At 40.0% G+C, this 23,071-nt stretch overlaps 1 protein-coding gene across 1 annotated transcript in view; it reads right to left on the bottom strand.

Moving 5' to 3' along the window:
* Positions 1-23,071, bottom strand: part of LOC110508247 (collagen alpha-1(XI) chain) — a 257,758-nt gene that overhangs the window by 48,654 nt on the left and 186,033 nt on the right. The window contains exons 40-47 of the mRNA XM_090225286.1: positions 18,186-18,293; positions 17,914-18,021; positions 13,711-13,764; positions 12,705-12,758; positions 9,832-9,939; positions 3,393-3,446; positions 3,120-3,173; positions 1,268-1,375 (exon numbers count right to left, since the gene is read on the bottom strand). Of these exons, the coding sequence (XP_090081412.1) occupies positions 1,268-1,375; positions 3,120-3,173; positions 3,393-3,446; positions 9,832-9,939; positions 12,705-12,758; positions 13,711-13,764; positions 17,914-18,021; positions 18,186-18,293 (648 nt within the window). The remainder of the gene's footprint in view (positions 1-1,267; positions 1,376-3,119; positions 3,174-3,392; positions 3,447-9,831; positions 9,940-12,704; positions 12,759-13,710; positions 13,765-17,913; positions 18,022-18,185; positions 18,294-23,071) is intronic.

Here is a 23,071-nt window from a genome sequence, read left to right as displayed (position 1 = left end):
CTCAGTGCACCATTTGACATGATGGGGCTCTACTTGCCTGACGACTCAGTGCACCATTTGACATGATGGGACTCTACTTGCCTGACGACTCAGTGCACCATTTGACATGATGGGACTTTACTTGCCTGACGACTCAGTGCACCATTTGACATGATGGGACTTTACTTCCCTGACGACTCAGTGCACCATTTGACATGTTGGGGATTACTTGCCTGACAACTCAGTGCACCATTTGACATGTTGGGGATTACTTGCCTGACGACTCAGTGCACCATTTGACATGTTGGGGATTACTTGCCTGACGACTCAGTGCACCATTTGACATGATGGGGCTCTACTTGCCTGACGACTCAGTGCACCATTTGACATGTTGGGGATTACTTCCCTGACGACTCAGTGCACCATTTGACATGTTGGGGATTACTTGCCTGACGACTCAGTGCACCATTTGACATGTTGGGGATTACTTGCCTGACGACTCAGTGCACCATTTGACATGATGGGACTTTACTTGCCTGACGACTCAAACTGAATTATTTCCGCTGCTCTATGTTCGCTACAGACTTCAGTCTGAGACTGACATCATCGAAGTCAGTTTGTGGTGATGTCAAAATGAAGGGGATGTCGTACAAAACAAAGTCATCGTCTCTAACCAATCAGAGGATAAAAGACAACGATGCATTTTTCAAAACGTCACTTTACACACGTGTGTTCTGGCTCTGGTCCAAACCCGTCGGTTTCAGGGACCAATCAGAACGGCTAGAATGTGTTTGCGTTCTAGACAATCGTTGGGGAGACACTCATCGCGGAGAAGAAACTAACGTCCGTCGCATGGCCAAAGTAAGGAGTTTGGGTAGCCAGGAAAACTGTACATAGCCTGGTCCCAGATCAGTTATGCCTTAACTTCCCACTGTTGTTGTGATGAATAGTTCGGAGCTGAGACTGTCTAAACCATGACTGTGATAATGATAATGTGTGAAGAGAATGCCCTGTCTTTCCCCTAAGCTGTGACTCATCAGAAGGGGACGCAGTAAGAGGAAGGATTCTCTACTGTGACTGTCACAAATAAAAAAAATCAATGCTCAATTACAGCTGCAATTAAGAAATATGAACCTCGATTTGTAACCTAATCACACACTGCTATACATAAATGAAAATACTATACACTAAGACATTCGTTTTTTTCCCTGTTTTATCTGTTCTAATTATCATTTATTGAATGAAAAACATGTAGATGTTCTGTATTTGACTCAAACGGGATACTTACTCCACCACCGGGCTCTCCAGATGGTCCCGGGTTGCCGGCTTCACCGCTCTCTCCCTTCTCTCCATTACCTCCCATAGAACCCACTCCACCAGGAGGGCCTTGGGCACCCTGTGGATGGGATACAAATCAACCAATCAATCAATCAACTAACCAATCAATCAATCAACTAACCATCCAATCAATCAACCATCCAATCAATCAACCAATCAATCATCTAACCATCCAATCAATCAACTAACCAATCTATCAACCAACTAACCAATCAAATGATCAATCAATCAACAAACTAACCAATCAATCATTCAAATAACCATCCAATCAATCAACCATCCAATCAATCAACCAATCAATCAATCAACCAACCAATCAATCAACCAATCAACCAACCAACCAATCAATCAATCAATCAATCAATCAACCAACCATCCAACCAATCAACCAACCAATCAATCATCCAGTCAACCATCCAATCAACCAACCAATCAACCAACCATCCAACCAATCAACCAACCAACCAATCATCCAGTCAACCATCCAATCCACCAACCAATCAACCAACCATCCAATCAATCAACCAAACCAACCAATCATCCAGTCAACCATCCAATCAATCAACCAACCATCCAATCAATCAACCAACCAACCATCCAATCAATCAACCAACCAACCATCCAATCAATCAACCAACCATCCAATCAATCAACCAACCAATCATCCAGTCAACCATCCAATCAACCAACCAATCAATCAGCCAAGCAATCAACAAATCAATCAATACATCAACCAACCAACCTAATAACCAACCAACCAACCAAATAACCAACCAACCAACCAATCAATCATAAACAAATGTCAGGTCATCATAACACAGGGTATGGAGCCGCATGGTAGTGTAATGACATGCTAAACTATTCATTATAATAATATATACTCTAGTGTAATGACGTGCTAAACTATTCATTATAATAATAATATATACTCTAGTGTAATGACATGTTAAACTATTCATTATAATAATAATGTATACTCTAGTATAATGACATGCTAAACTATTCATTATAATAATAATATATACTCTAGTGTAATGACATGCTAAACTATTCATTATAATAATATATACTCTAGTGTAATGACATGCTAAACTATTCATTATAATAATAATGTATACTCTAGTGTAATGACTTGCTAAACTATTCATTATAATAATAATATATACTCTAGTATAATGACATGTTAAACTATTCATTATAATAATAATATATACTCTAGTGTAATGACATGTTAAACTATTCATTATAATAATAATATATACTCTAGTGTAATGACATGCTAAACTATTCATTATAATAATAATATATACTCTAGTGTAATGACATGTTAAACTATTCATTATAATAATAATATATACTCTAGTGTAATGACATGCTAAACTATTCATTATAATAATAATATATACTCTAGTATAATGACATGTTAAACTATTCATTATAATAATAATATATACTCTAGTGTAATGACATGCTAAACTATTCATTATAATAATAATATATACTCTAGTGTAATGACATGCTAAACTATTCATTATAATAATAATATATACTCTAGTGTAATGACATGTTAAACTATTCATTATAATAATAATATATACTCTAGTGTAATGACATGTTAAACTATTCATTATAATAATAATATATACTCTAGTGTAATGACATGCTAAACTATTCATTATAATAATAATATATACTCTAGTGTAATGACATGCTAAACTATTCATTATAATAATAATATATACTCTAGTGTAATGACATGTTAAACTATTCATAATAATAATATTGAATATTCAGACACTTACGTCAGCTCCACTAGAACCCTGGGGACCTCTGGGACCTGGAGGACCAGGTGGACCCTGTCAACGTAAACAATCAACAATAACACCATGTCAACCTAAACAATCAACAATAACACCAGGTCAACGCAAACAATCAACAATAACACCATGTCAACATAAACAACAAACAATAAACATTAAGACCGTGACATCACAACAGGCTGGATCCAATCAAGTAGCTTGGAGTCTACTTGGCCATTTGTACTCTGGTGTGATTCCCAAAAATGGCCGCCTTACCATCGGGCCGACGTCCCCATTCTCTCCCTTCTCTCCTGATGTACCAGGCAGCCCCTGGGGGGGGAAAAAAAGGAGAGGCCCTCTTTACTAATACTCAACAACAAGGACGTGGCTCACATTGAATAATGTATCATGGTCGGCAATGATGATACCGATTTGAAATGGATACGGGCAGCTCTTGTTATTTCTTTACACTATTTGTTCTAACTATCCTAACAACATATCAATAACACTGATTACACAATATACATATTTATATATATGACATATTTATCATACGGTAGCATAACAGAAATTAACTCAAATTTTGGTTAGAAATGCAGGCTTTGGTACAATTGAGTGTTCAGAGATCCTCACGCATTGCACTGCAGCATAATACTGTGTGTGTGTGTGTGTGTGTGTGTGTGTGTGTGTGTGTGTGTTGAATTAATGTTGAACACATGAACAAACCCAAAACTCTTGCAGAATAAAGACATAATTATTCAGCTGGAACACCTAGGTAATTATGGTCTACGGGAGGCCTGGCTGCAATCACACCATCTAAAATAACAAGTTGCGATGTGATTTGTCAACATCCACAGGAAACAGGAACTAAAGCTAGCTGAAGACAATCAGTTGTTTTCTTGTGTTGTAAAGAGAGGCAAAGAGAATGAGAGAGAGAGAGAGATAGTGAGAGCGACAGAGAGAGACAGAGAGAGACAGAGAGAGATAGAAAGAGAGAGAGAAACAGAGACAGAGAGAGCGAGAGAGAGAGACAGAGAGAGAGCGAGAGAGAGAGCAACAGAGACAGAGAGAGATAAAGAGCGAGAGCAAAAGACAGCGACAGAGAGACACAGAGAGAGAGTGAGAGAGAGAGAGAGAGAGAGAAAGAGAGAGAGAGAGAAAAAAATGGGAGAGAGGGTGTACTGTAATTGATATGTGGGGGTAATAATACAGTTGTGATAGATTAGTTTCAGCCATTGTGACACTATATGAGAAAATGTATGGTCATTTAGTTGGTCATTGGAGAGAGAGCTAATTTATTTACCTCTGCTCTTATAAACACAGTGAAGACTGAAACCTCTGCCCTTATAAACACAGTGAAGACTGAAACCTCTGCCCTTATAAACACAGTGAAGACTGAAACCTCTGCCCTTATAAACACAGTGAAGACTGAAACCTCTGTCCTTATAAACACAGTGAAGACTGAAACCTCTGCCCTTATAAACACAGTGAAGACTGAAACCTTTGCCCTTATAAACACAGTGAAGACTGAAACCTCTGCCCTTATAAACACAGTGTAGACTGAAACCTCTGCCCTTATAAACACAGTGAAGACTGAAACCTTTGCCCTTATAAACACAGTGAAGACTGAAACCTCTGCCCTTATAAACAGTGAAGACTGAAACCTCTGCCCTTATAAACACAGTGAAGACTGAAACCTCTGCCCTTATAAACACAGTGAAGACTGAAACCTCTGCCCTTAGAAACACAGTGAAGACTGAAACCTCTGCCCTTATAAACACAGTGAAGACTGAAACCTCTGTCCTTATAAACACAGTGAAGACTGAAACCTCTGCCCTTATAAACACAGTGAAGACTGAAACCTCTGCCCTTATAAACACAGTGAAGACTGAAACCTCTGCCCTTATAAACACAGTGAAGACTGAAACCTCTGTCCTTATAAACACAGTGAAGACTGAAACCTCTGCCCTTATAAACACAGTGAAGACTGAAACCTCTGCCCTTATAAACACAGTGAAGACTGAAACCTCTGCCCTTATAAACACAGTGAAGACTGAAACCTCTTCCCTTATAAACACAGTGAAGACTGAAACCTCTGCCCTTATAAACACAGTGAAGACTGAAACCTCTGCCCTTATAAACACAGTGAAGGCTGAAACCTCTGCCCTTATAAACACAGTGAAGACTGAAACCTCTGCCCTTATAAACACAGTGAAGACTGAAACCTCTGCCCTTATAAACACAGTGAAGACTGAAACCTCTGCCCTTATAAACACAGTGAAGACTGAAACCTCTGCCCTTAGAAACACAGTGAAGACTGAACCCTCTGCCCTTATAAACACAGTGAAGACTGAACCCTCTGCCCTTATAAACACAGTGAAGACTGAAACCTCTGCCCTTATAAACACAGTGAAGACTGAAACCTCTGTCCTTATAAACACAGTGAAGACTGAAACCTCTGTCCTTATAAACACAGTGAAGACTGAAACCTCTGCCCTTATAAACACAGTGAAGACTGAAACCTCTGCCCTTATAAACACAGTGAAGACTGAAACCTCTGTAACGATAACGATACGATAATGCTGTTTCGATAATGACGCGATGCCAATGTTGTTGTGATAATGATGTGATAATGTCGAGATAGTGTTATTCTGACAATGCTGTTATGATAATGATGTATGGCTAATGTGGCTATGATGCTAATGTTTTTCTGATAATGTTGGTACGAAACTGTTGCTGTGACAAGGCTGTAATGATAATGTTGTAGTGATAATGACACAATAACAATGCCAAGATAACGTTATTCTGATCATGTCGATGTGATAACGATGTTACGATAACTTTGTTATGATAATGTCTTACACGATGTTGTGATAATGCTGTTACGACAACGTTGTTGTGATAATGCTGTTACGATAATGCTGTTGAGATATACGCTATATGATCATAGTAAATGTGCTGAGGCTTAGGAGGGACAGAGATATACGCTATATGAGCAGAGTAAATGTGCTGAGGCTTAGGAGGGACAGAGATATACGCTATATGAGCATAGTAAATGTGCTGAGGCTCAGGAGGGACAGAGATATACGCTATATGAGCAGAGTAAATGTGCTGAGGCTTAGGAGGGACAGAGATATACGCTATATGAGCAGAGTAAATGTGCTGAGGCTTAGGAGGGACAGAGATATACGCTATATGAGCAGAGTAAATGTCACATTTTGATGCCCCTTGTGACAGTGGTTCCATTGACTGAGCATTGCAACGCTGCAGAAAGAGTAGGGAAATGCCAACGCATAAAGTCAACATTTATGGATTCATTCGGTCTGAACTGATGCATTTCAGTCTTCCTCAAATGCCAAATAGTTTGTGTGTTTGTGTGTGGGTTTATGTGTGTATGTGTGTGTGTGTGTGTGTGTGTGCAGTGTGTGTGTGTGTGTGTGTGTGTGTAATGTGTGTGTGTGTATGGGTTTATGTGTGTGTGTGTGTGTGTGTGTGTGTGTGTGTGTGTGTATGGGTTTATCTGTGTGTGTGTGTGTGTGTATGCGTTTATGTGTGTGTGTATGGGTTTATGTGTGTGTGTTTGTGTGTGCTGTCAGAGCCTTTGTTAGGTCCTTGTGTCCTTGTGTCATGTAGGTCTGGGAAGGCCCTGGGGCACACACATTACTGTGTTGATTATAATGGGATATGGCTGGAAACCAACGGAGACTCTCCCAGTTACATTAGTCCACAGGCAGAATGATGGAAACCAATGGAGACTCTCCCAGTAACATTAGTCCACAGGCAGAATGATGGAGACTCTCCCAGTTACATTAGTCCACAGGCAGAATGACTGGAAACCAATGGAGACTCTCCCAGTAACATTAGTCCACAGGCAGAATGATGGAAACCAACGGAGACTCTCCCAGTAACATTAGTCCACAGGCAGAATGATGGAAACCAATGGAGACTCTCCCAGTTACATTAGTCCACAGGCAGAACGCCTGAAAACCAATGGAGACTCTCCCAGTAACATTAGTCCACAGGCAGAACGCCTGGAAACCAATGGAGACTCTCCCAGTTACATTAGTCCACAGGCAGAACGCCTGGAAACCAATGGAGACTCTCCCAGTTACATTAGTCCACAGGCAGAATGATGGAAACCAACAGAGATTCTCCCAGTAACATTAGTCCACAGGCAGAATGATGGAAACGAACGGAGATTCTCCCAGTAACATAAGTCCACAGGCAGAATGATGGAAACCAATGGAGATTCTCCCAGTAACATTAGTCCACAGGCAGAATGATGGAAACGAACGGAGATTCTCCCAGTAACATAAGTCCACAGGCAGGATGATGGAAACCAATGGAGACTCTCCCAGTAACATTAGTCCACAGGCAGAATGATGGAAACGAACGGAGATTCTCCCAGTAACATAAGTCCACAGGCAGAATGATGGAAACCAATGGAGATTCTCCCAGTAACATTAGTCCACAGGCAGAATGATGGAAACCAATGGAGACTCTCCCAGTAACATTAGTCCACCGGCAGAATGATGGAAACCAATGGAGACTCTCCCAGTAACATAAGTCCACAGGCAGAATGATGGAAACCAATGGAGACTCTCCCAGTAACATTAGTCCACAGGCAGAATTATGGAAACCAATGGAGACTCTCCCAGTAACATAAGTCCACAGGCAGAATGATGGAAACCAATGGAGACTCTCCCAGTAACATTAGTCCACAGGCAGAATGATGGAAACCAATGGAGACTCTCCCAGTAACATAAGTCCACAGGCAGAATGATGGAAACCAATGGAGACTCTCCCAGTAACATTAGTCCACAGGCAGAATGTATGGAGATGGATGTTCAGTACTGTCTGCATCAGTAGCAATAGCTGTGTGTGTCTGCACTGTCTGCATCAGTAGCAATAGCTGTGTGTGTCTGCACTGTCTGCATCAGTAGCAATAGCTGTGTGTGTCTGCACTGTCTGCATCAGTAGCAATAGCTGTGTGTGTCTGCACTGTCTGCATCAGTAGCAATAGCTGTGTGTGTCTGCACTGTCTGCATCAGTAGCAATAGCTGTGTGTGTCTGCACTGTCTGCATCAGTAGCAATAGCTGTGTGTGTCTGCACTGTCTGCATCAGTAGCAATAGCTGTGTGTGTCTGCACTGTCTGCATCAGTAGCAATAGCTGTGTGTGTCTGCACTGTCTGCATCAGTAGCAATAGCTGTGTGTGTCTGCACTGTCTGCATCAGTAGCAATAGCTGTGTGTGTCTGCACTGTCTGCATCAGTAGCAATAGCTGTGTGTGTCTGCACTGTCTGCATCAGTAGCAATAGCTGTGTGTGTCTGCACTGTCTGCATCAGTAGCAATAGCTGTGTGTGTCTGCACTGTCTGCATTAGGACTGGTTGAGCTTCAGGTGAAAACACGAGAGGCTACACACTGTAAAAAGTGGGACAGCGCCGTTGTTCATCTGAAGTGTTTTTTCTTCTTCTGATTGGTACGATCGAAAAAATTACGTTTTTTTTTTTTTTTTTTTAATCTATTCTATTCTAAATTTGTCTGAAATTAAATAATGAATTTGATCAATGTGATTTTTTTGTTGTTGTATTGAACGAAATGTTCTAAATCGCTTTAAACACCTCATGCACATTCACATTGCATAGCAGTTCGTTATTTTTGGCCACCCGTGAGAGTGAATGTCATTCCGGGTAATGTGTTGTGATGTATATTCGTTATTTAAAGTTAAACTCATACACGGCCAGAACTAAACCTGTAATCATACCTGCATAAAGAGCATGTGATCATGTGGATACAATACCTGTGTTATTAGTCTCATATAAAGAATGTGTTTGGAGTTATTATTTCATGTTATTGAACCAACTTAAATTCTTGATTTAGAGGGAACGTATTTCATTGTTTGTAAGCCAATTGAAGACATTTGAGTTGGCACAGTAATTCCAACGTGAAAAATCTACTTGCAACAACATGACAAATTGGGTTGTACTGTATATACATCAAACATCAGGATTCATGTTCTTTATTACATGTTTTAATATAATATAATATATAACTATGCAAGTCAGTTAAAATAACAAATTCTTATTTACAATGACGGCCTGCCCCGGCCAAACCCGACGCTGGGCCAATTGTGCGCCGCCCTATGGGACTCCCAATCACGACTGGATGTGATGCAGCCTGGATTCAAACCAGGGTCTGTAGTGATGCCTCTAGCACTGAGATGCAGAGACTTTAGACCGCTTAGGCCACTCGGGATATTAGGTATTGAATGTTGAAAGAAATAGGTTGCAACTTGAAATTAGTTTTTTTAAACGATTAAATAGAACCGTTGGCATTGAATCATATATTTGGTTTCAACAAATGTATTTTTTTTTTTCAATTTTGAAAAAAAAAAAAAACATATTTACTTGCAACCAATTAAAGAAATGTTTTTTTAAGATACTTTTTTAAAGACACATTTTGACAGTGTAGTACATACCACTAATACAATACATCAACGTTTTCTGTTTTGCTGTAAACTATATAGTGTGAGAATTATAGAGGAGAGATTAACTGAAGCCAACAATGGTGATGCTTGATGTCCGACGCTGTCTGTCTGCGTGTGTGTGTGTGTGTGTGTGTGTGTGTGTGTGTGTGTGTGTGTGTGTGTGTGTGTGTGTGTGTGTGTGTGTGTGTATGCGTGTGCGTGTGTGTGTATGATGTGTAGTCGTACCTGCAGTCCGATGGGCCCAGGTAGCCCAGGGAATCCTCTGGATCCTTCGTCTCCCTTCTGGCCAAACATACCCTGCTGACCCCTGGGTCCTGACTCACCATCACTACCCTGGAAGGCAGAGGTCAGAGGTTAGATGTCAAGAGTTGGTGGAATCAGTACAGTATTCTAGCTGGAGGCCTGATAGGAAGTGAGGAGCTGAACTGTGCTGACTTAATCTGTTGGAGCACCACATGGCTACATGGTAGATAGAGACAGAGAGAGAGAGAGAGGAGCCAGACAGAGAGAGAGAGAGAGAGAGAGAGAGAGAGAGAGAGAGAGAGAGAGAGGGGGGAGGGGGAGAGAGAGAGAGAGAGAGAGAGAGAGAGAGAGAGAGAGACAGACAGACAGACAGACAGACAGAGAGAGAGAGAGAGGGGGAGGGGGAGGGGGAGAGAGAGAGAGAGACAGAGAGAGAGAGGGAGGGGGAGAGAGAGAGCTGAGATAGTGAGTAGGTGGAGGCTGAGGGGTTGTGTTGTGTTGGGTTGCCTTTAGGGGGCGGGAATAGGCAGAATTCTGTGTTTTGGATCTGACCTGACCTGTGGAGATCTGAGTTGAAGTAGGGTACGCCCTAAACTGCACCCTATTAGCAATGTAGTGCACTTATTTTGACCAGAAGCCTATGGGTAGTTATGCACTATAAAAGGGAAGGGAAATAGGGTGTAATTTGAGATATGATAGTTTTGCTTGGCCAGAACAACAGCCCAGTACATGGAGGACTGTGGAGTTTGGCTTGTGAGACTAGTGTAGAGGCCACTGCAGGATTGAGACACCATGTAGAGGTTTGAGGGACGGTTGCTGTTTCAAGGGAACAGTCAGGGAACAGTCAGACAGTCAGTCTTTCTATAGTCTTGTTGTAGTCTTGTTGTAGTCTTTCTATAGTCTTGTTGTAGTCTTTCTATAGTCTTTCTATAGTCTTGTTGTAGGCTTGCTGTAGTCTTGCCCTAGTCTTGTTGTAGTCTTGCCCTAGTCTTGTTGTAGTCTTGTTGTAGTCTTGCCCTAGTCTTGTTGTTCTACTCTCATACAAGACAAAGGTAGTTTTGATCTTGGGCATTTGGGTACTAAAGAAGATAAACCACTCCAACAGAAGTCACAGCTGAAGCCAGTCAGCTTTATCATGTGATATAATCAGATTTGGATAATTTAGACTGGGAGTGCCACCTGGCTCTGCCAGTGTGTCTCAGTAGGCAGGTCATTGCCCCACCAGACAGAGGCCTAGGCGACGTCTGTAAATAGAAACCTTTTCCCCATGTAGTGGACTACTTTTGACCAGGGCTGATAGGATATAGGGAATAGGGTGCCAATTGGGATGAAGGCCTAGACATGATCTAATAATATGACAGATAATAGTACTGTCCTGATGACCTGCAGCACTGAGCTGTGAAATGAAGAGAGTTGGTGTGACTATATTGGTGTTGGTGTGACTATATTGGTGTGACTATATTGGTGTTGGTGTGACTATATTGGTGTTGCTGTGACTATATTGGTGTGACTATATTGGTGTTGGTGTGACTATATTGGTGTTGCTGTGACTATATTGGTGTGACTATATTGGTGTTGCTGTGACTATATTGGTGTTGCTGTGACTATATTGGTGTGACTATATTGGTGTTGGTGTGACTATATTGGTGTTGCTGTGACTATATTGGTGTGACTATATTGGTGTTGGTGTGACTATATTGGTGTTGCTGTGACTATATTTCTGTGACTATATTGGTGTTGCTGTGACTATATTGGTTTGACTATATTGGTGTTGGTGTGAATATATGGGTGTGGCTATATTGGTGTTGGTGTGACTATATTGGTATGACTATATTGGTGTGATTATATTGGTATGACTATATTGGTGTGACTATATTGGTATATCTATATTGGTGTGACTATATTGGTGTGACTATATTGGTGTGACTATATTGGTGTGACTATATTGGTATATCTATATTGGTTTGACTATATTGGTATATCTATATTGGTGTGACTATATTGGTATATCTATATTGGTGTGACTATATTGGTATATCTATATTGGTGTGACTATATTGGTGTGTCTATATGGGTGTGACTACATGGGTGTGTCTATATTGGTGTGACTATATTGGTGTGACTATATTGGTATATCTATATTGGTGTGACTATATTGGTGTGTCTATATTGGTGTGACTATATTGGTGTGTCTATATGGGTGTGTCTATATGGGTGTGACTATATGGGTGTGACTATATTGGTGTGTCTATATGGGTGTGACTATATGGGTGTGACTACATGGGTGTGTCTATATTGGTGTGACTATATTGGTGTGACTATATTGGTATATCTATATTGGTGTGACTATATTGGTATATCTATATTGGTGTGACTATATTGGTGTGTCTATATGGGTGTGACTACATGGGTGTGTCTATATTGGTGTGACTATATTGGTGTGACTATATTGGTATATCTATATTGGTGTGACTATATTGGTGTGTCTATATTGATGTGACTATATTGGTGTGTCTATATTGGTGTGATTATATTGGTGTGACTATATTGAAATAACAAGAGGGTGGGTGTGGTGTAATTGAGTGGTGTCTGTCTGAATACAGGTGCTGAGGAGAGTGCTGAATTATACTGCACAGTGCATTACTGTGTGGTTGTACTGTCTGGTTGCACTGTGTGGTTGTACTGTGTAGTTGCACTGTGTAGTTGCACTGTGTAGTTGCACTGTGTAGTTGCACTGTGTGGTTGTACTGTGTAGTTGCAGTGGAATAACAAGGGGTGAGTTGAGGGCTGAGCTGATTGGTGACAGTTCGGGGTTGATGAGGTTGGTGAGAGGTTAAAGGTGAATTAATACTCACGGCAGGACCAGGAGCTCCGATGACACCTTGAAGACCAGATGGCCCAGGAGGACCCTGCCCACCACCACCGAAACAGAGAGGTTAACAACAGGGACAGAGACACAGTTAGCGACAGTGCCTTCACATGCTTAAGCACTACATTTACCTGTGGTTACTTTTATGATTCTAAATGAGCTGTCCCCAACAATGGACGACCTTAAGGTCATTTGAGGCGACTGCAGGGCTGGCCCTAGCGAGATTTGGTTGGGGGGGCCCCCTACCTCGCAGCAAAACATTTTAGTAGGCCACCCACTGGACTGACAGTGGAGAGGATTAGTTTTAAAGTACATTTTCTGCAATTCAAAAAAAAAAAATCCGTGGAGTTTAGAGAAAATGTAGCAGTGTTTTGTCTTTTTAAAAGCACGTTTTCTGTCATTCCATACACTTTGCCATGGGACGAAGAGAACATCTGGCATTTGTGCAACACATTTCATGCAATTCTACTCCTTTTGCCCTGGGGCAGAGCAATTTTTGTTTCCCAGGTTTAGAGCTAATTTCCTGCGATTATACACATTTTGACCTTGACTTTACACCATGTTAATATGATATCTGAGTGAGAGTGACTAACAAAATCAATGCGGGCTCCTGGGCACACGCTCTGCGTGCCCGATGGGAATTCGGCCATGATTACTACAAGTTTAGATAGTCGGCTAGACAAATTTACCAATCAAACATTTTTTTGCCGACGCTAATTGAGTGACTCTCAGTGACTAAAATAACAGTACAAAAACTGCTGAAGGAAAACCACATTTCGGGAATTGCATCTTGTGTATTCTACTATTCTTTCTCTAAACAGGAAGTTGAGACCCAGACTGATATTTATTTTATTTTGGTCAGGGTGACTCTGGGTGACTTCCTTGGATGTTTTCTCATCCTCCGGTCTTTGCACCAGTAAAGGCTTGTCTCTGATTTCGGGTGAAGTTTCTCTAGACATTTCCTACACGAGGAAAATGTGATGAGAACTCACCTGTTCACCCTTGTCTGCTTTGCTTCCCTTCTGGCCCGGCTCACCAACCTCTCCCTGGGACAGAACACACAACAACAGTTATGATAATGATACCTATACATCGTCTTTATACTGTATAGTGCTAGGAATCAAAGATGCTTGAAGTCCTATTTTATTTTAGCTCCTCATAAAATAATTTCTGCCTCGCTGTTTAGTCAAGTCCAATATTTTCCAACTGTCACCTTTACTGAGATTAGGTGGTAAATATTATTTGTGGAGATTTTAATTTGATTGGACAACAAAGACCCTGGGTTGGTGTTTGCAATTAATTGATTACTTGGCTCGGTCTATCCCTCTATTGGCACTCCCACTGTCACGCTAACGCTATGGAGGACGTGACAGGGATCTGAAATGTGTGACGGGAGTGTGTGTGTGTGTGTGTGTGTGTGTGTGTGTGTGTGTGTGTGTGTGTGTGTGTGTGTGTGTGTGTGTGCACGCACACGTGCATACAACTGCCTCTGCTAAAACATTTTCACACCAATCCATCACCATAACTTAACATGTCATCGACACAAATAATATCTGCAATGTAACACTCCTAACCCACATACTACACTACTGCACTATACTGCACAGTTAAACTACACTACTGCACGATTCTGCACAGTTAAACTACACTACTGCACTATACTGCAGTTAAACTACACTACTGCACTATACTGAACAGTTAAACTACACTACTGCACTACACTGCAGTTAAACTACACTACTGCACTATACTGCACAGTTAAACTACACTACTACACTATACTGCACAGTTAAACTACACTACTGCACTATACAGCAGTTAAACTACACTACTGCACTATACTGCAGTTAAACTACACTACTGCACTATACTGCACAGTTAAACTACACTACTGCACTATACTGTACAGTAGTATACTACACCACACTACAGAACTATACTGTACAGTTAAACTACACTACTGCACTATACTGCACAGTTAAACTACACTACTGCACTACACTGCAGTTAAACTACACTACTGCACTATACTGCAGTTAAACTACACTACTGCACTATACTGCAGTTAAACTACACTACTGCACTATACTGTACAGTTAAACTACACCACTGCACTATACTGCACAGTTAAACTACACTACTGCACTATACTGTACAGTTAAACTACACTACTGCACTATACTGCAGTTAAACTACACTACTGCACTATACTGTACAGTTAAACTACACCACTGCACTATACTGCACAGTTAAACTACACTACTGCACTATACTGTACAGTTAAACTACACCACTGCACTATACTGCACAGTTAAACTACACTACTGCACTATACTGCAGTTAAACTACACTACTGCACTATACTGTACAGTTAAACTACACCACTGCACTATACTGCACAGTTAAACTACACCACTGCACTATACTGCAGTTAAACTACACTACTGCACTATACTGTACAGTTAAACTACACTACTGCACTATACTGCAGTTAAACTACACTACTGCACTATACTGTACAGTTAAACTACACCACTGCACTATACTGCACAGTTAAACTACACTACTGTACTATACTGCAGTTAAACTACACTACTGCACTATACTGTACAGTTAAACTACACTACTGCACTATACTGCACAGTTAAACTACACTACTGCACTATACTGTACAGTACTATACTACACCACACTACTGCACTATACTGTACAGTGAAACTACACTACTGCACTATACTGTACAGTACTATACTACACCACACTACTGCACTATACTGCACAGTTAAACTACACTACTGCACTATACTGTACAGTTAAACTACACTACTGCACTATACTGTACAGTACTATACTACACCACACTACTGCACTATACTGTACAGTACTATACCACTATACTAAACTACACTACTGCACTATACTGTACAGTACAATAATACTATACTAGACTACTGCACTGTACTGCACAGTACTATACCACTAATAGTACACTACTGCACTATACTGTACAGTTAAACCGCACTACTGCACTATACTGTACAGTTAAACTACACTACTGGACTATACTGTACAGTTAAACTACACTACTGCACTATACTGTACAGTACTATACTACACCACACTACTGCACTATACTGTACAGTACTATACCACTATACTAAACTACACCACTGCACTATACTGTACAGTACAATAGTACTATACTAGACTACTGCACTATACTGCACAGTACTACACCACTATACCTTACCACTGCACTATACTGTACAGTTAAACTACACTACTGCACTATACTGCAAACTCCTATACCACGAATAGTACACTACTGAACTATACTGTACAGTACTAGACCACTATACTAAACTACAGTAGTACACTAAACTGCACTACTGCACTACTGCACTATACTGTATAGTACTATATTACTATACTATAATACATTACATTACTGCACTATACTGAACAGTTCTCTACTGAACTACACTACTGCACTATAATGTATAGTACTATACTACTATACTATACTACTGCACAATACAGTACAGTATTATACTACTATACTATAATACAGTACATTACTGCACTATACTGTACAGTACTATACTGAACTACACTACTGCACTATAATGTATAGTACTATACTACTATACTATACTACTGCACAATACAGTACAGTATTATACTACTATACTATAATACAGTACATTACTGCACTATACTGTACAGTACTATACTAAACTACCGCACTATCTTGTACAGTACTATACTACTATACTAAACCACAATACTGTACTATGCTGTACGGTACTATACTACAATACTGCACTGTACTGTATACTACTATACTACATTACTGAACTAGACTACTATAATACGCTACATTGCGCTATACTGTACTACATTACTACACTATACTATACTATGTTACTGAACTGTACAGTACTGTTCTACATTACTTCATTATACTACTATACAATATTACTGAACTATACTACTATACCATGCTAAATTACTGAGCTATACTGTACTACATTGCTGAACTATACTATACAGTAATATACAACATTACTGTGCCATACTATACAGTACTATACTACATTAGTGCACCATACTACTATACTATGCTACATTACTGCACTATACTGTACAACATTACTGAACTATACTGTGTAGTACTGCATTATACTACAGTACTATATTATATGACTGCACTATACTGTACAATATTACTGAACTATACTGTACAGTACTGTACCACATTACTGAACTATACTACAGTGCTATACTACATTACTGCACACTACTGTACAGTACTACATTACATTACTGCACTATACTGTACAGTACTGTACTGCATCACTGCACGATACTACATTACTATACTACAGTACTGCACTATACCACAGTACTATACTACAGTACCGCACTATACTACAGTACTATACTACATTACTGCACTATACTACAGCACTATACTACATTACTACACAATACTGTACAGTACTATGCTACATTACTGAACTATACTGTGCAGTACTGCACTATACTACAGTACTATATTACATGACTGCACTATACTGTACAATATTACTGAACTATACTGTGCCACTTTAAACAATGCTACCTTATATAATGTTACTTACCCTACATTATTCATCTCATATGCATACGTATATACTGTACTCTATATCATCGACTGTATCCTTATGTAATACATGTATCACTAGCCACTTTAAACTATGCCACTTTGTTTACATACTCATCTCATTTGTACATACTGTACTCGATACCATCTACTGTATCTTGCCTATGCTGCTCTGTACCATCACTCATTAATATATCCTTATGTACATATTCTTTATCCCCTTACACTGTGTACAAGACAGTAGTTTTGGAATTGTTAGTTAGATTACTTGTTATTACTGCATTGTCGGAACTAGAAGCACAAGCATTTCGCTACACTCGCATTAACATCTGCTAACCATGTGTATGTGACAAATAAAATTTGATTTGATTTGATTTGTACAGTACTGTACTACATTGCTTCACTATACTACATCACAATACTACAGTACTGTACTACATTACTGCACTATACTACAGTACTATACTACATTACTGAACTATACCGTACAGTACTGTACTACATTACTGAACTATACCACAGGGCCACAGAGGATTGTCTACAGTATTACCTTGTCTCCATCCTCTCCAGGGGGGCCTTGGGGGCCTGCAGGGCCAGGAAGACCAACAGGACCTTGGATACCGTCACGACCAGCTGGTCCCATGGGGCCTTTCTCTCCCTGTGGGGACAGGAGAGAACGAGTCAACATGTGGCCATAATAGACAAGAACATCTGTTATCCTTCATCCTCTTATATTAACACTACCAGATACAGTAAAATAGTTTTGCGATTTTAAAAAGGCAGATATTGAAGTTATATGTCCAGGTGTGTGTGTGTACTCACCGGGCCTCCCTTCTCTCCGGCTGGTCCAGGACCTCCCTGAGGTCCGGAGCGTCCTGAAAGACCGATGGCACCTCCGGGACCGGCAGCACCTCTCTCTCCTGGAGAACCCTGCCAGCCAACAAAGACATCACCATCATCATCATCAACAGGAGCCAATCTTCTAGCACCTTTTGAGTGTCTTTCGGGTTTTATTCCAATACACAAGCATACTATTTAGACTGAAGGGAATGTATTGGTCATTATGAGTAGTATGCTAGTGTAACGGACATCAACTTGCTTAGCGTGTAGCGCTTCCTCCTGATTCCGCTCACATCGAAGCTCAAACCCAGGACCTCTGCTCTGCTAGCACACCTGACTGCCCTTCCGAACCGTCTTACCAGTCAAGTTACAAAAATTCCGTCAGAGCGAAGTGAAGTGACGACACTTCAATCCGAGGAGTACGTTTCACGCATTCCCATGTGCAGTAGTTTGGGATATTGGAACGAAGGCGAAGACTCAAAGTATGAATATATTCCAAACAAAGACTTTAACTAATGTCATGAAACGGAGACACTCTTTCAGCACCTCAGCTGTGAGTCAGTGTTTTCATTCAAAATGTCAGACAAAAAAACATTATTACAGGATTCTTTCAAGCTTCACCCTATTGACATTCCTCTATCAGAGACCGTGAGTGTGTTTCCTTTGTATTTGATGGGGACACACACGGGCCAGTCCAATGAAGATTTCTCTTCTAGCCCTAAAAGCGCCAACAGGGGTAAAAAAAATATCCTAATTTCAATCCCCTTTTTTAAAAATCATTCTGAAATGGTAGGTCTACTCCTTCTGAAACTAAATCCTTCTGAAACTAAAACATTTGACCAGGATTTCTGTGTTAATATGGAGGAATGAAAAATAATGAATATGTTGTATACTAGTCAATAGTCCACTTTGTGACAAAAGCACCAAATTTGGCACAGAGTTTGATTTGGCTGAGAGGTTGATTTGGCAGAGAGGTTGATTTGGCAGAGAGGTTGATTTGGCAGAGAGGTTGATTTGGCAGAGAGGTTGATTTAGAAGAGAGGTTGATTTGGCACAGAGGTGGATTTGGCAGAGGTTGATTTGGCACAGAGGCATATACCCTGAAAAGATGTGAAGACACCCCCAGATTTGGCTCCTAGGAGGTGAGGCAGCCACTATGACTCAAAAATAACAAAACAAAAAAAACTTAAATACATATCTAGCTTGCAGTCAATGTCTCTAAACAAAGAGTAGAGTCTCATATTTCAGATGCTGAGTTAATAGTCAAAGTTACAGCTAACAGTCTGAAGGCACCGGCGCCCATATCGCCCATATCGGTAGCCATACTTGTATGTCAGATTAGCAGATAAAAAATAGCCAATTTATCAGCCTCTGAGTATCACAGAAACACTTTGAATTAATTACAGACAAATGTTTATAAAAAGTAGCTATGGATGAAATCGATCCAAATATCTGTCAAAAACATGAAAAATAGACAAAAACATGAATTTCGAAACATCAAATTTGACTATAAATTTGTGAACATTTTAACATACAATGCATGTACATTATCAGTCAAAAGGTTGGACACACCTACTCATTCGGGTTTATCTTTATTTTTACTATTTCTACATAGTATAAAAATAGTGAAGACATCAAAACTATGAAATAGTTTCAGGAAACGTCGAGGGTCAGGAGTTTTGAACGTAAACCTTTTTTCCTTTATTAACCTCTAGGGGGCAGCATCCCCCTGGAGAGGATGGGAACAAGGTAATTTTGGATGAAAAAGCATATCCAAAACTGTTACAATAATGTCTGTGAGTATAACAGAACTGATTTGGCAGGCGAAAACCTGAGAAAAATCCATTCAGGAAGAAGGATTTTTTTGTTGTTGTTGTAGTTTTCTATTCAATGCCATTACAGTATCCATTGACTTAGGCGTCAAATTGCAGTTCCTATGACTTCCACTAGATGTCAACAGTCTTTAGAAATTGTTTCAGGATTGTATTCTGGAAAATTAGGGAGAAAGAGCAGTCTGAATGAGTGGACCCTGCCGTGTCACAGAGCTTTTTCATGAGTGCGACCGAGAGAGTGCCTTTCTTGTTTAACTTTTATATTGACGACGTTATTGTCCGGTTTAAATATGATCGATTATTTAGGCTAAAAACAACCTGAGGATTGAATATGAACATCGTTTGACATGTTTCTATGAACTTTACGGATACAATTTAGATTTTTTTGTATGCCTGTTGTGACTGCGTTTGAGCCTGTGGATTACTGAAGAAAACGTGCAAACAAAACGGAGGTTTTAGGATATAAAGAGAGACTTTATCGAACAAAAGGAACATTTATTGAATAAATTAATGTCTTCTGAGTGCAAACATATGAAGATCATCAAAGGTAAGTTATTCATTTTATCTCTATTTCTGACTTGTGTAACTCTTCCACTTGGCTGGTTTCTGTTTGTAATGATTTGTTTGCTTGGCTATAATAATAGTAAGGTATGCTTACGCCGTAAAGCATTTTTGAAATCTGACACCCTGGTTGGATTCACAAGAAGTTGATCTTTAAACCTATGTAAAATAGTTGTATCTTTTCTGAATTGTTATAATGAGTATTTCTGTATTTGAATTTGGCGCTCTAAAATCTCACTGGATGTTGGCCAGGTGGGACACTAGCGTCCCACATACCCTAGAGAGGTTAAAATGATTTTTTGGGGGGGGCAGAAATGCCTTCTCGAACATGTGAACTTTCATGTGCCTTAATAACAAACTTGTATGCCTTCTGTAAATAGGAATACAATTGTCAATTTACGAGCCTAATTGGATTAGCCACAGAAAAAGCCAGGAACCTTCCCGTTAGCCATGATTGGCTGAGATAATGAGTGGGCTGGACATGCCGAGAGATGAGTTTGGATTGGTCTGTCATGTAGCATGCTTCTGTCTATTTGAGCTGTTCAGTATGGTCAGTCTTGTCTAACGAGGATTTAATTAGTTTTATTGTGTGGTAAAACTACATAAGTGTTGCTCTCCACTTTCTGGAGGACCGAGTTTTGAAATGAGTGGAATTAGAGTATGATAGCTAAAGAGATGGAGAAAATGCGTGTCTCTAGATTACATCTTTAAACTAAGTGCAAACATGGCATCTGTGACAGGGAGACATGTCAATACATTAATTATGTATTCGGGTAAGATAGTCTAGCGTTACGTGTACGATCTTATTATGCCATTTGCATTGCTAGTTATAGCCTAATGTTAGCTAACATTGAACCTGGTTGGTTAGCTACCTGCAGATTCATGCAGGGTAGTAACGTCATGAGTTGGGATTATGGGTCTTTGTTTAGCTAGCTAGCTAGCTACATGTCTTAATAAAATATTCCACTATGCAAGTAGCCATTCCACAATCACCCGACTTCAACTCAAGTGAGGTGGTTTGGGATGAGTTGGACAGCAGAGTGAAGGAAAAGCAGCCAACATGTGCTCAGCGTATGTGGGAACTCCTTCAAGACTGTTGGAAAAGCATTCCTCATGACGCTGGTTGAGAGAATGTCAAGAGTGTGCAAAGCTGTCATCAAGGAAAAGGCTGGCTATTTTGAAGATTCTCAAATATAAAATATATTTTGATTTGTTTAACACTTTTTTGGTTACTATGTTTTTTCATAGTTTAGATGTCTTCACTATTATTCTACAATGTAGAAAATAGTAAAAATAAAGAAAAACCCTGGAATGAGTAGGTGTGTCTAAACTTCTGACTGGTACTGTAGATATGTATAGTCTAATTGATGTGTGTATAGATATGTATAGTCTAATTGATGTGTCTATAGATATGTATAGTCTAATTGATGACACTATAGATATGTATAGTGTAATTGAAGTGTCTATAGATATGTATAGTGTAATTGATATGTCTATAGATATGTATAGTGTAATTGATGTGTCTATAGATATGTATAGTCTAATTGTTTATTGATGTGTTCATGCAGGGCTCATCTGTGAAAGAGACTGTGGTCTCAGCATGAATCTTAAATAAAGGTTGAATAAAATAAAGAAATAGTTATGAGAGTATGGGTGACTGTTAATGTGAACAACCATCCAATTAGTAGTAGTATTTTGAAAGGAAATGTAAAAAAACATGAATGTTATAAATGTATTGTTCTATTCATCGTTATCACATCAATTCAGGCAATTTATCAATATGGATTTAATGCACACAGTTACTACCACAGACACACAGTTACTACCACAGACACACAGTTACTACCACAGACACACAGTTACTACCACAGACACACAGTTACTACCACAGACACGCAGTTACCACCACAGACACGCAGTTACTACCACAGACATGCAGTTACTACCACAGACACGCAGTTACTACCACAGACACGCAGTTACTACCACAGACACGCAGTTACTACCACAGACACGCAGTTACTACCACAGACACGCAGTTACTACCACAGACACACAGTTACTACCACAGACACACAGGCACACAGTTACTACCACAGACACGCAGTTACTACCACAGACACGCAGTTACTACCACAGACACGCAGTTACTACCACAGACACACAGTTACTACCACAGACACACAGTTACTACCACAGACACGCAGTTACTACCACAGACACGCAGTTACTACCACAGACACGCAGTTACTACCACAGACACGCAGTTACTACCACAGACACGCAGTTACTACCACAGACACTCAGTTACTACCACAGACACGAAGTTACTACCACAGACACGCAGTTACTACCACAGACACACAGTTACTACCACAGACACACAGTTACTACAACAGACACACAGTTACTACCACAGACACGTAGTTACTACCACAGACACACAGTTACTACCACAGACACGCAGTTACTACC

This window comes from Oncorhynchus mykiss, chromosome 28, assembly GCF_057628025.1.
Source record: "Oncorhynchus mykiss isolate SJ-2025 chromosome 28, ASM5762802v1, whole genome shotgun sequence".
NCBI classification, from domain to species: domain Eukaryota; kingdom Metazoa; phylum Chordata; class Actinopteri; order Salmoniformes; family Salmonidae; genus Oncorhynchus; species Oncorhynchus mykiss.
This window is presented reverse-complemented; position numbering and strand designations above follow the sequence as displayed.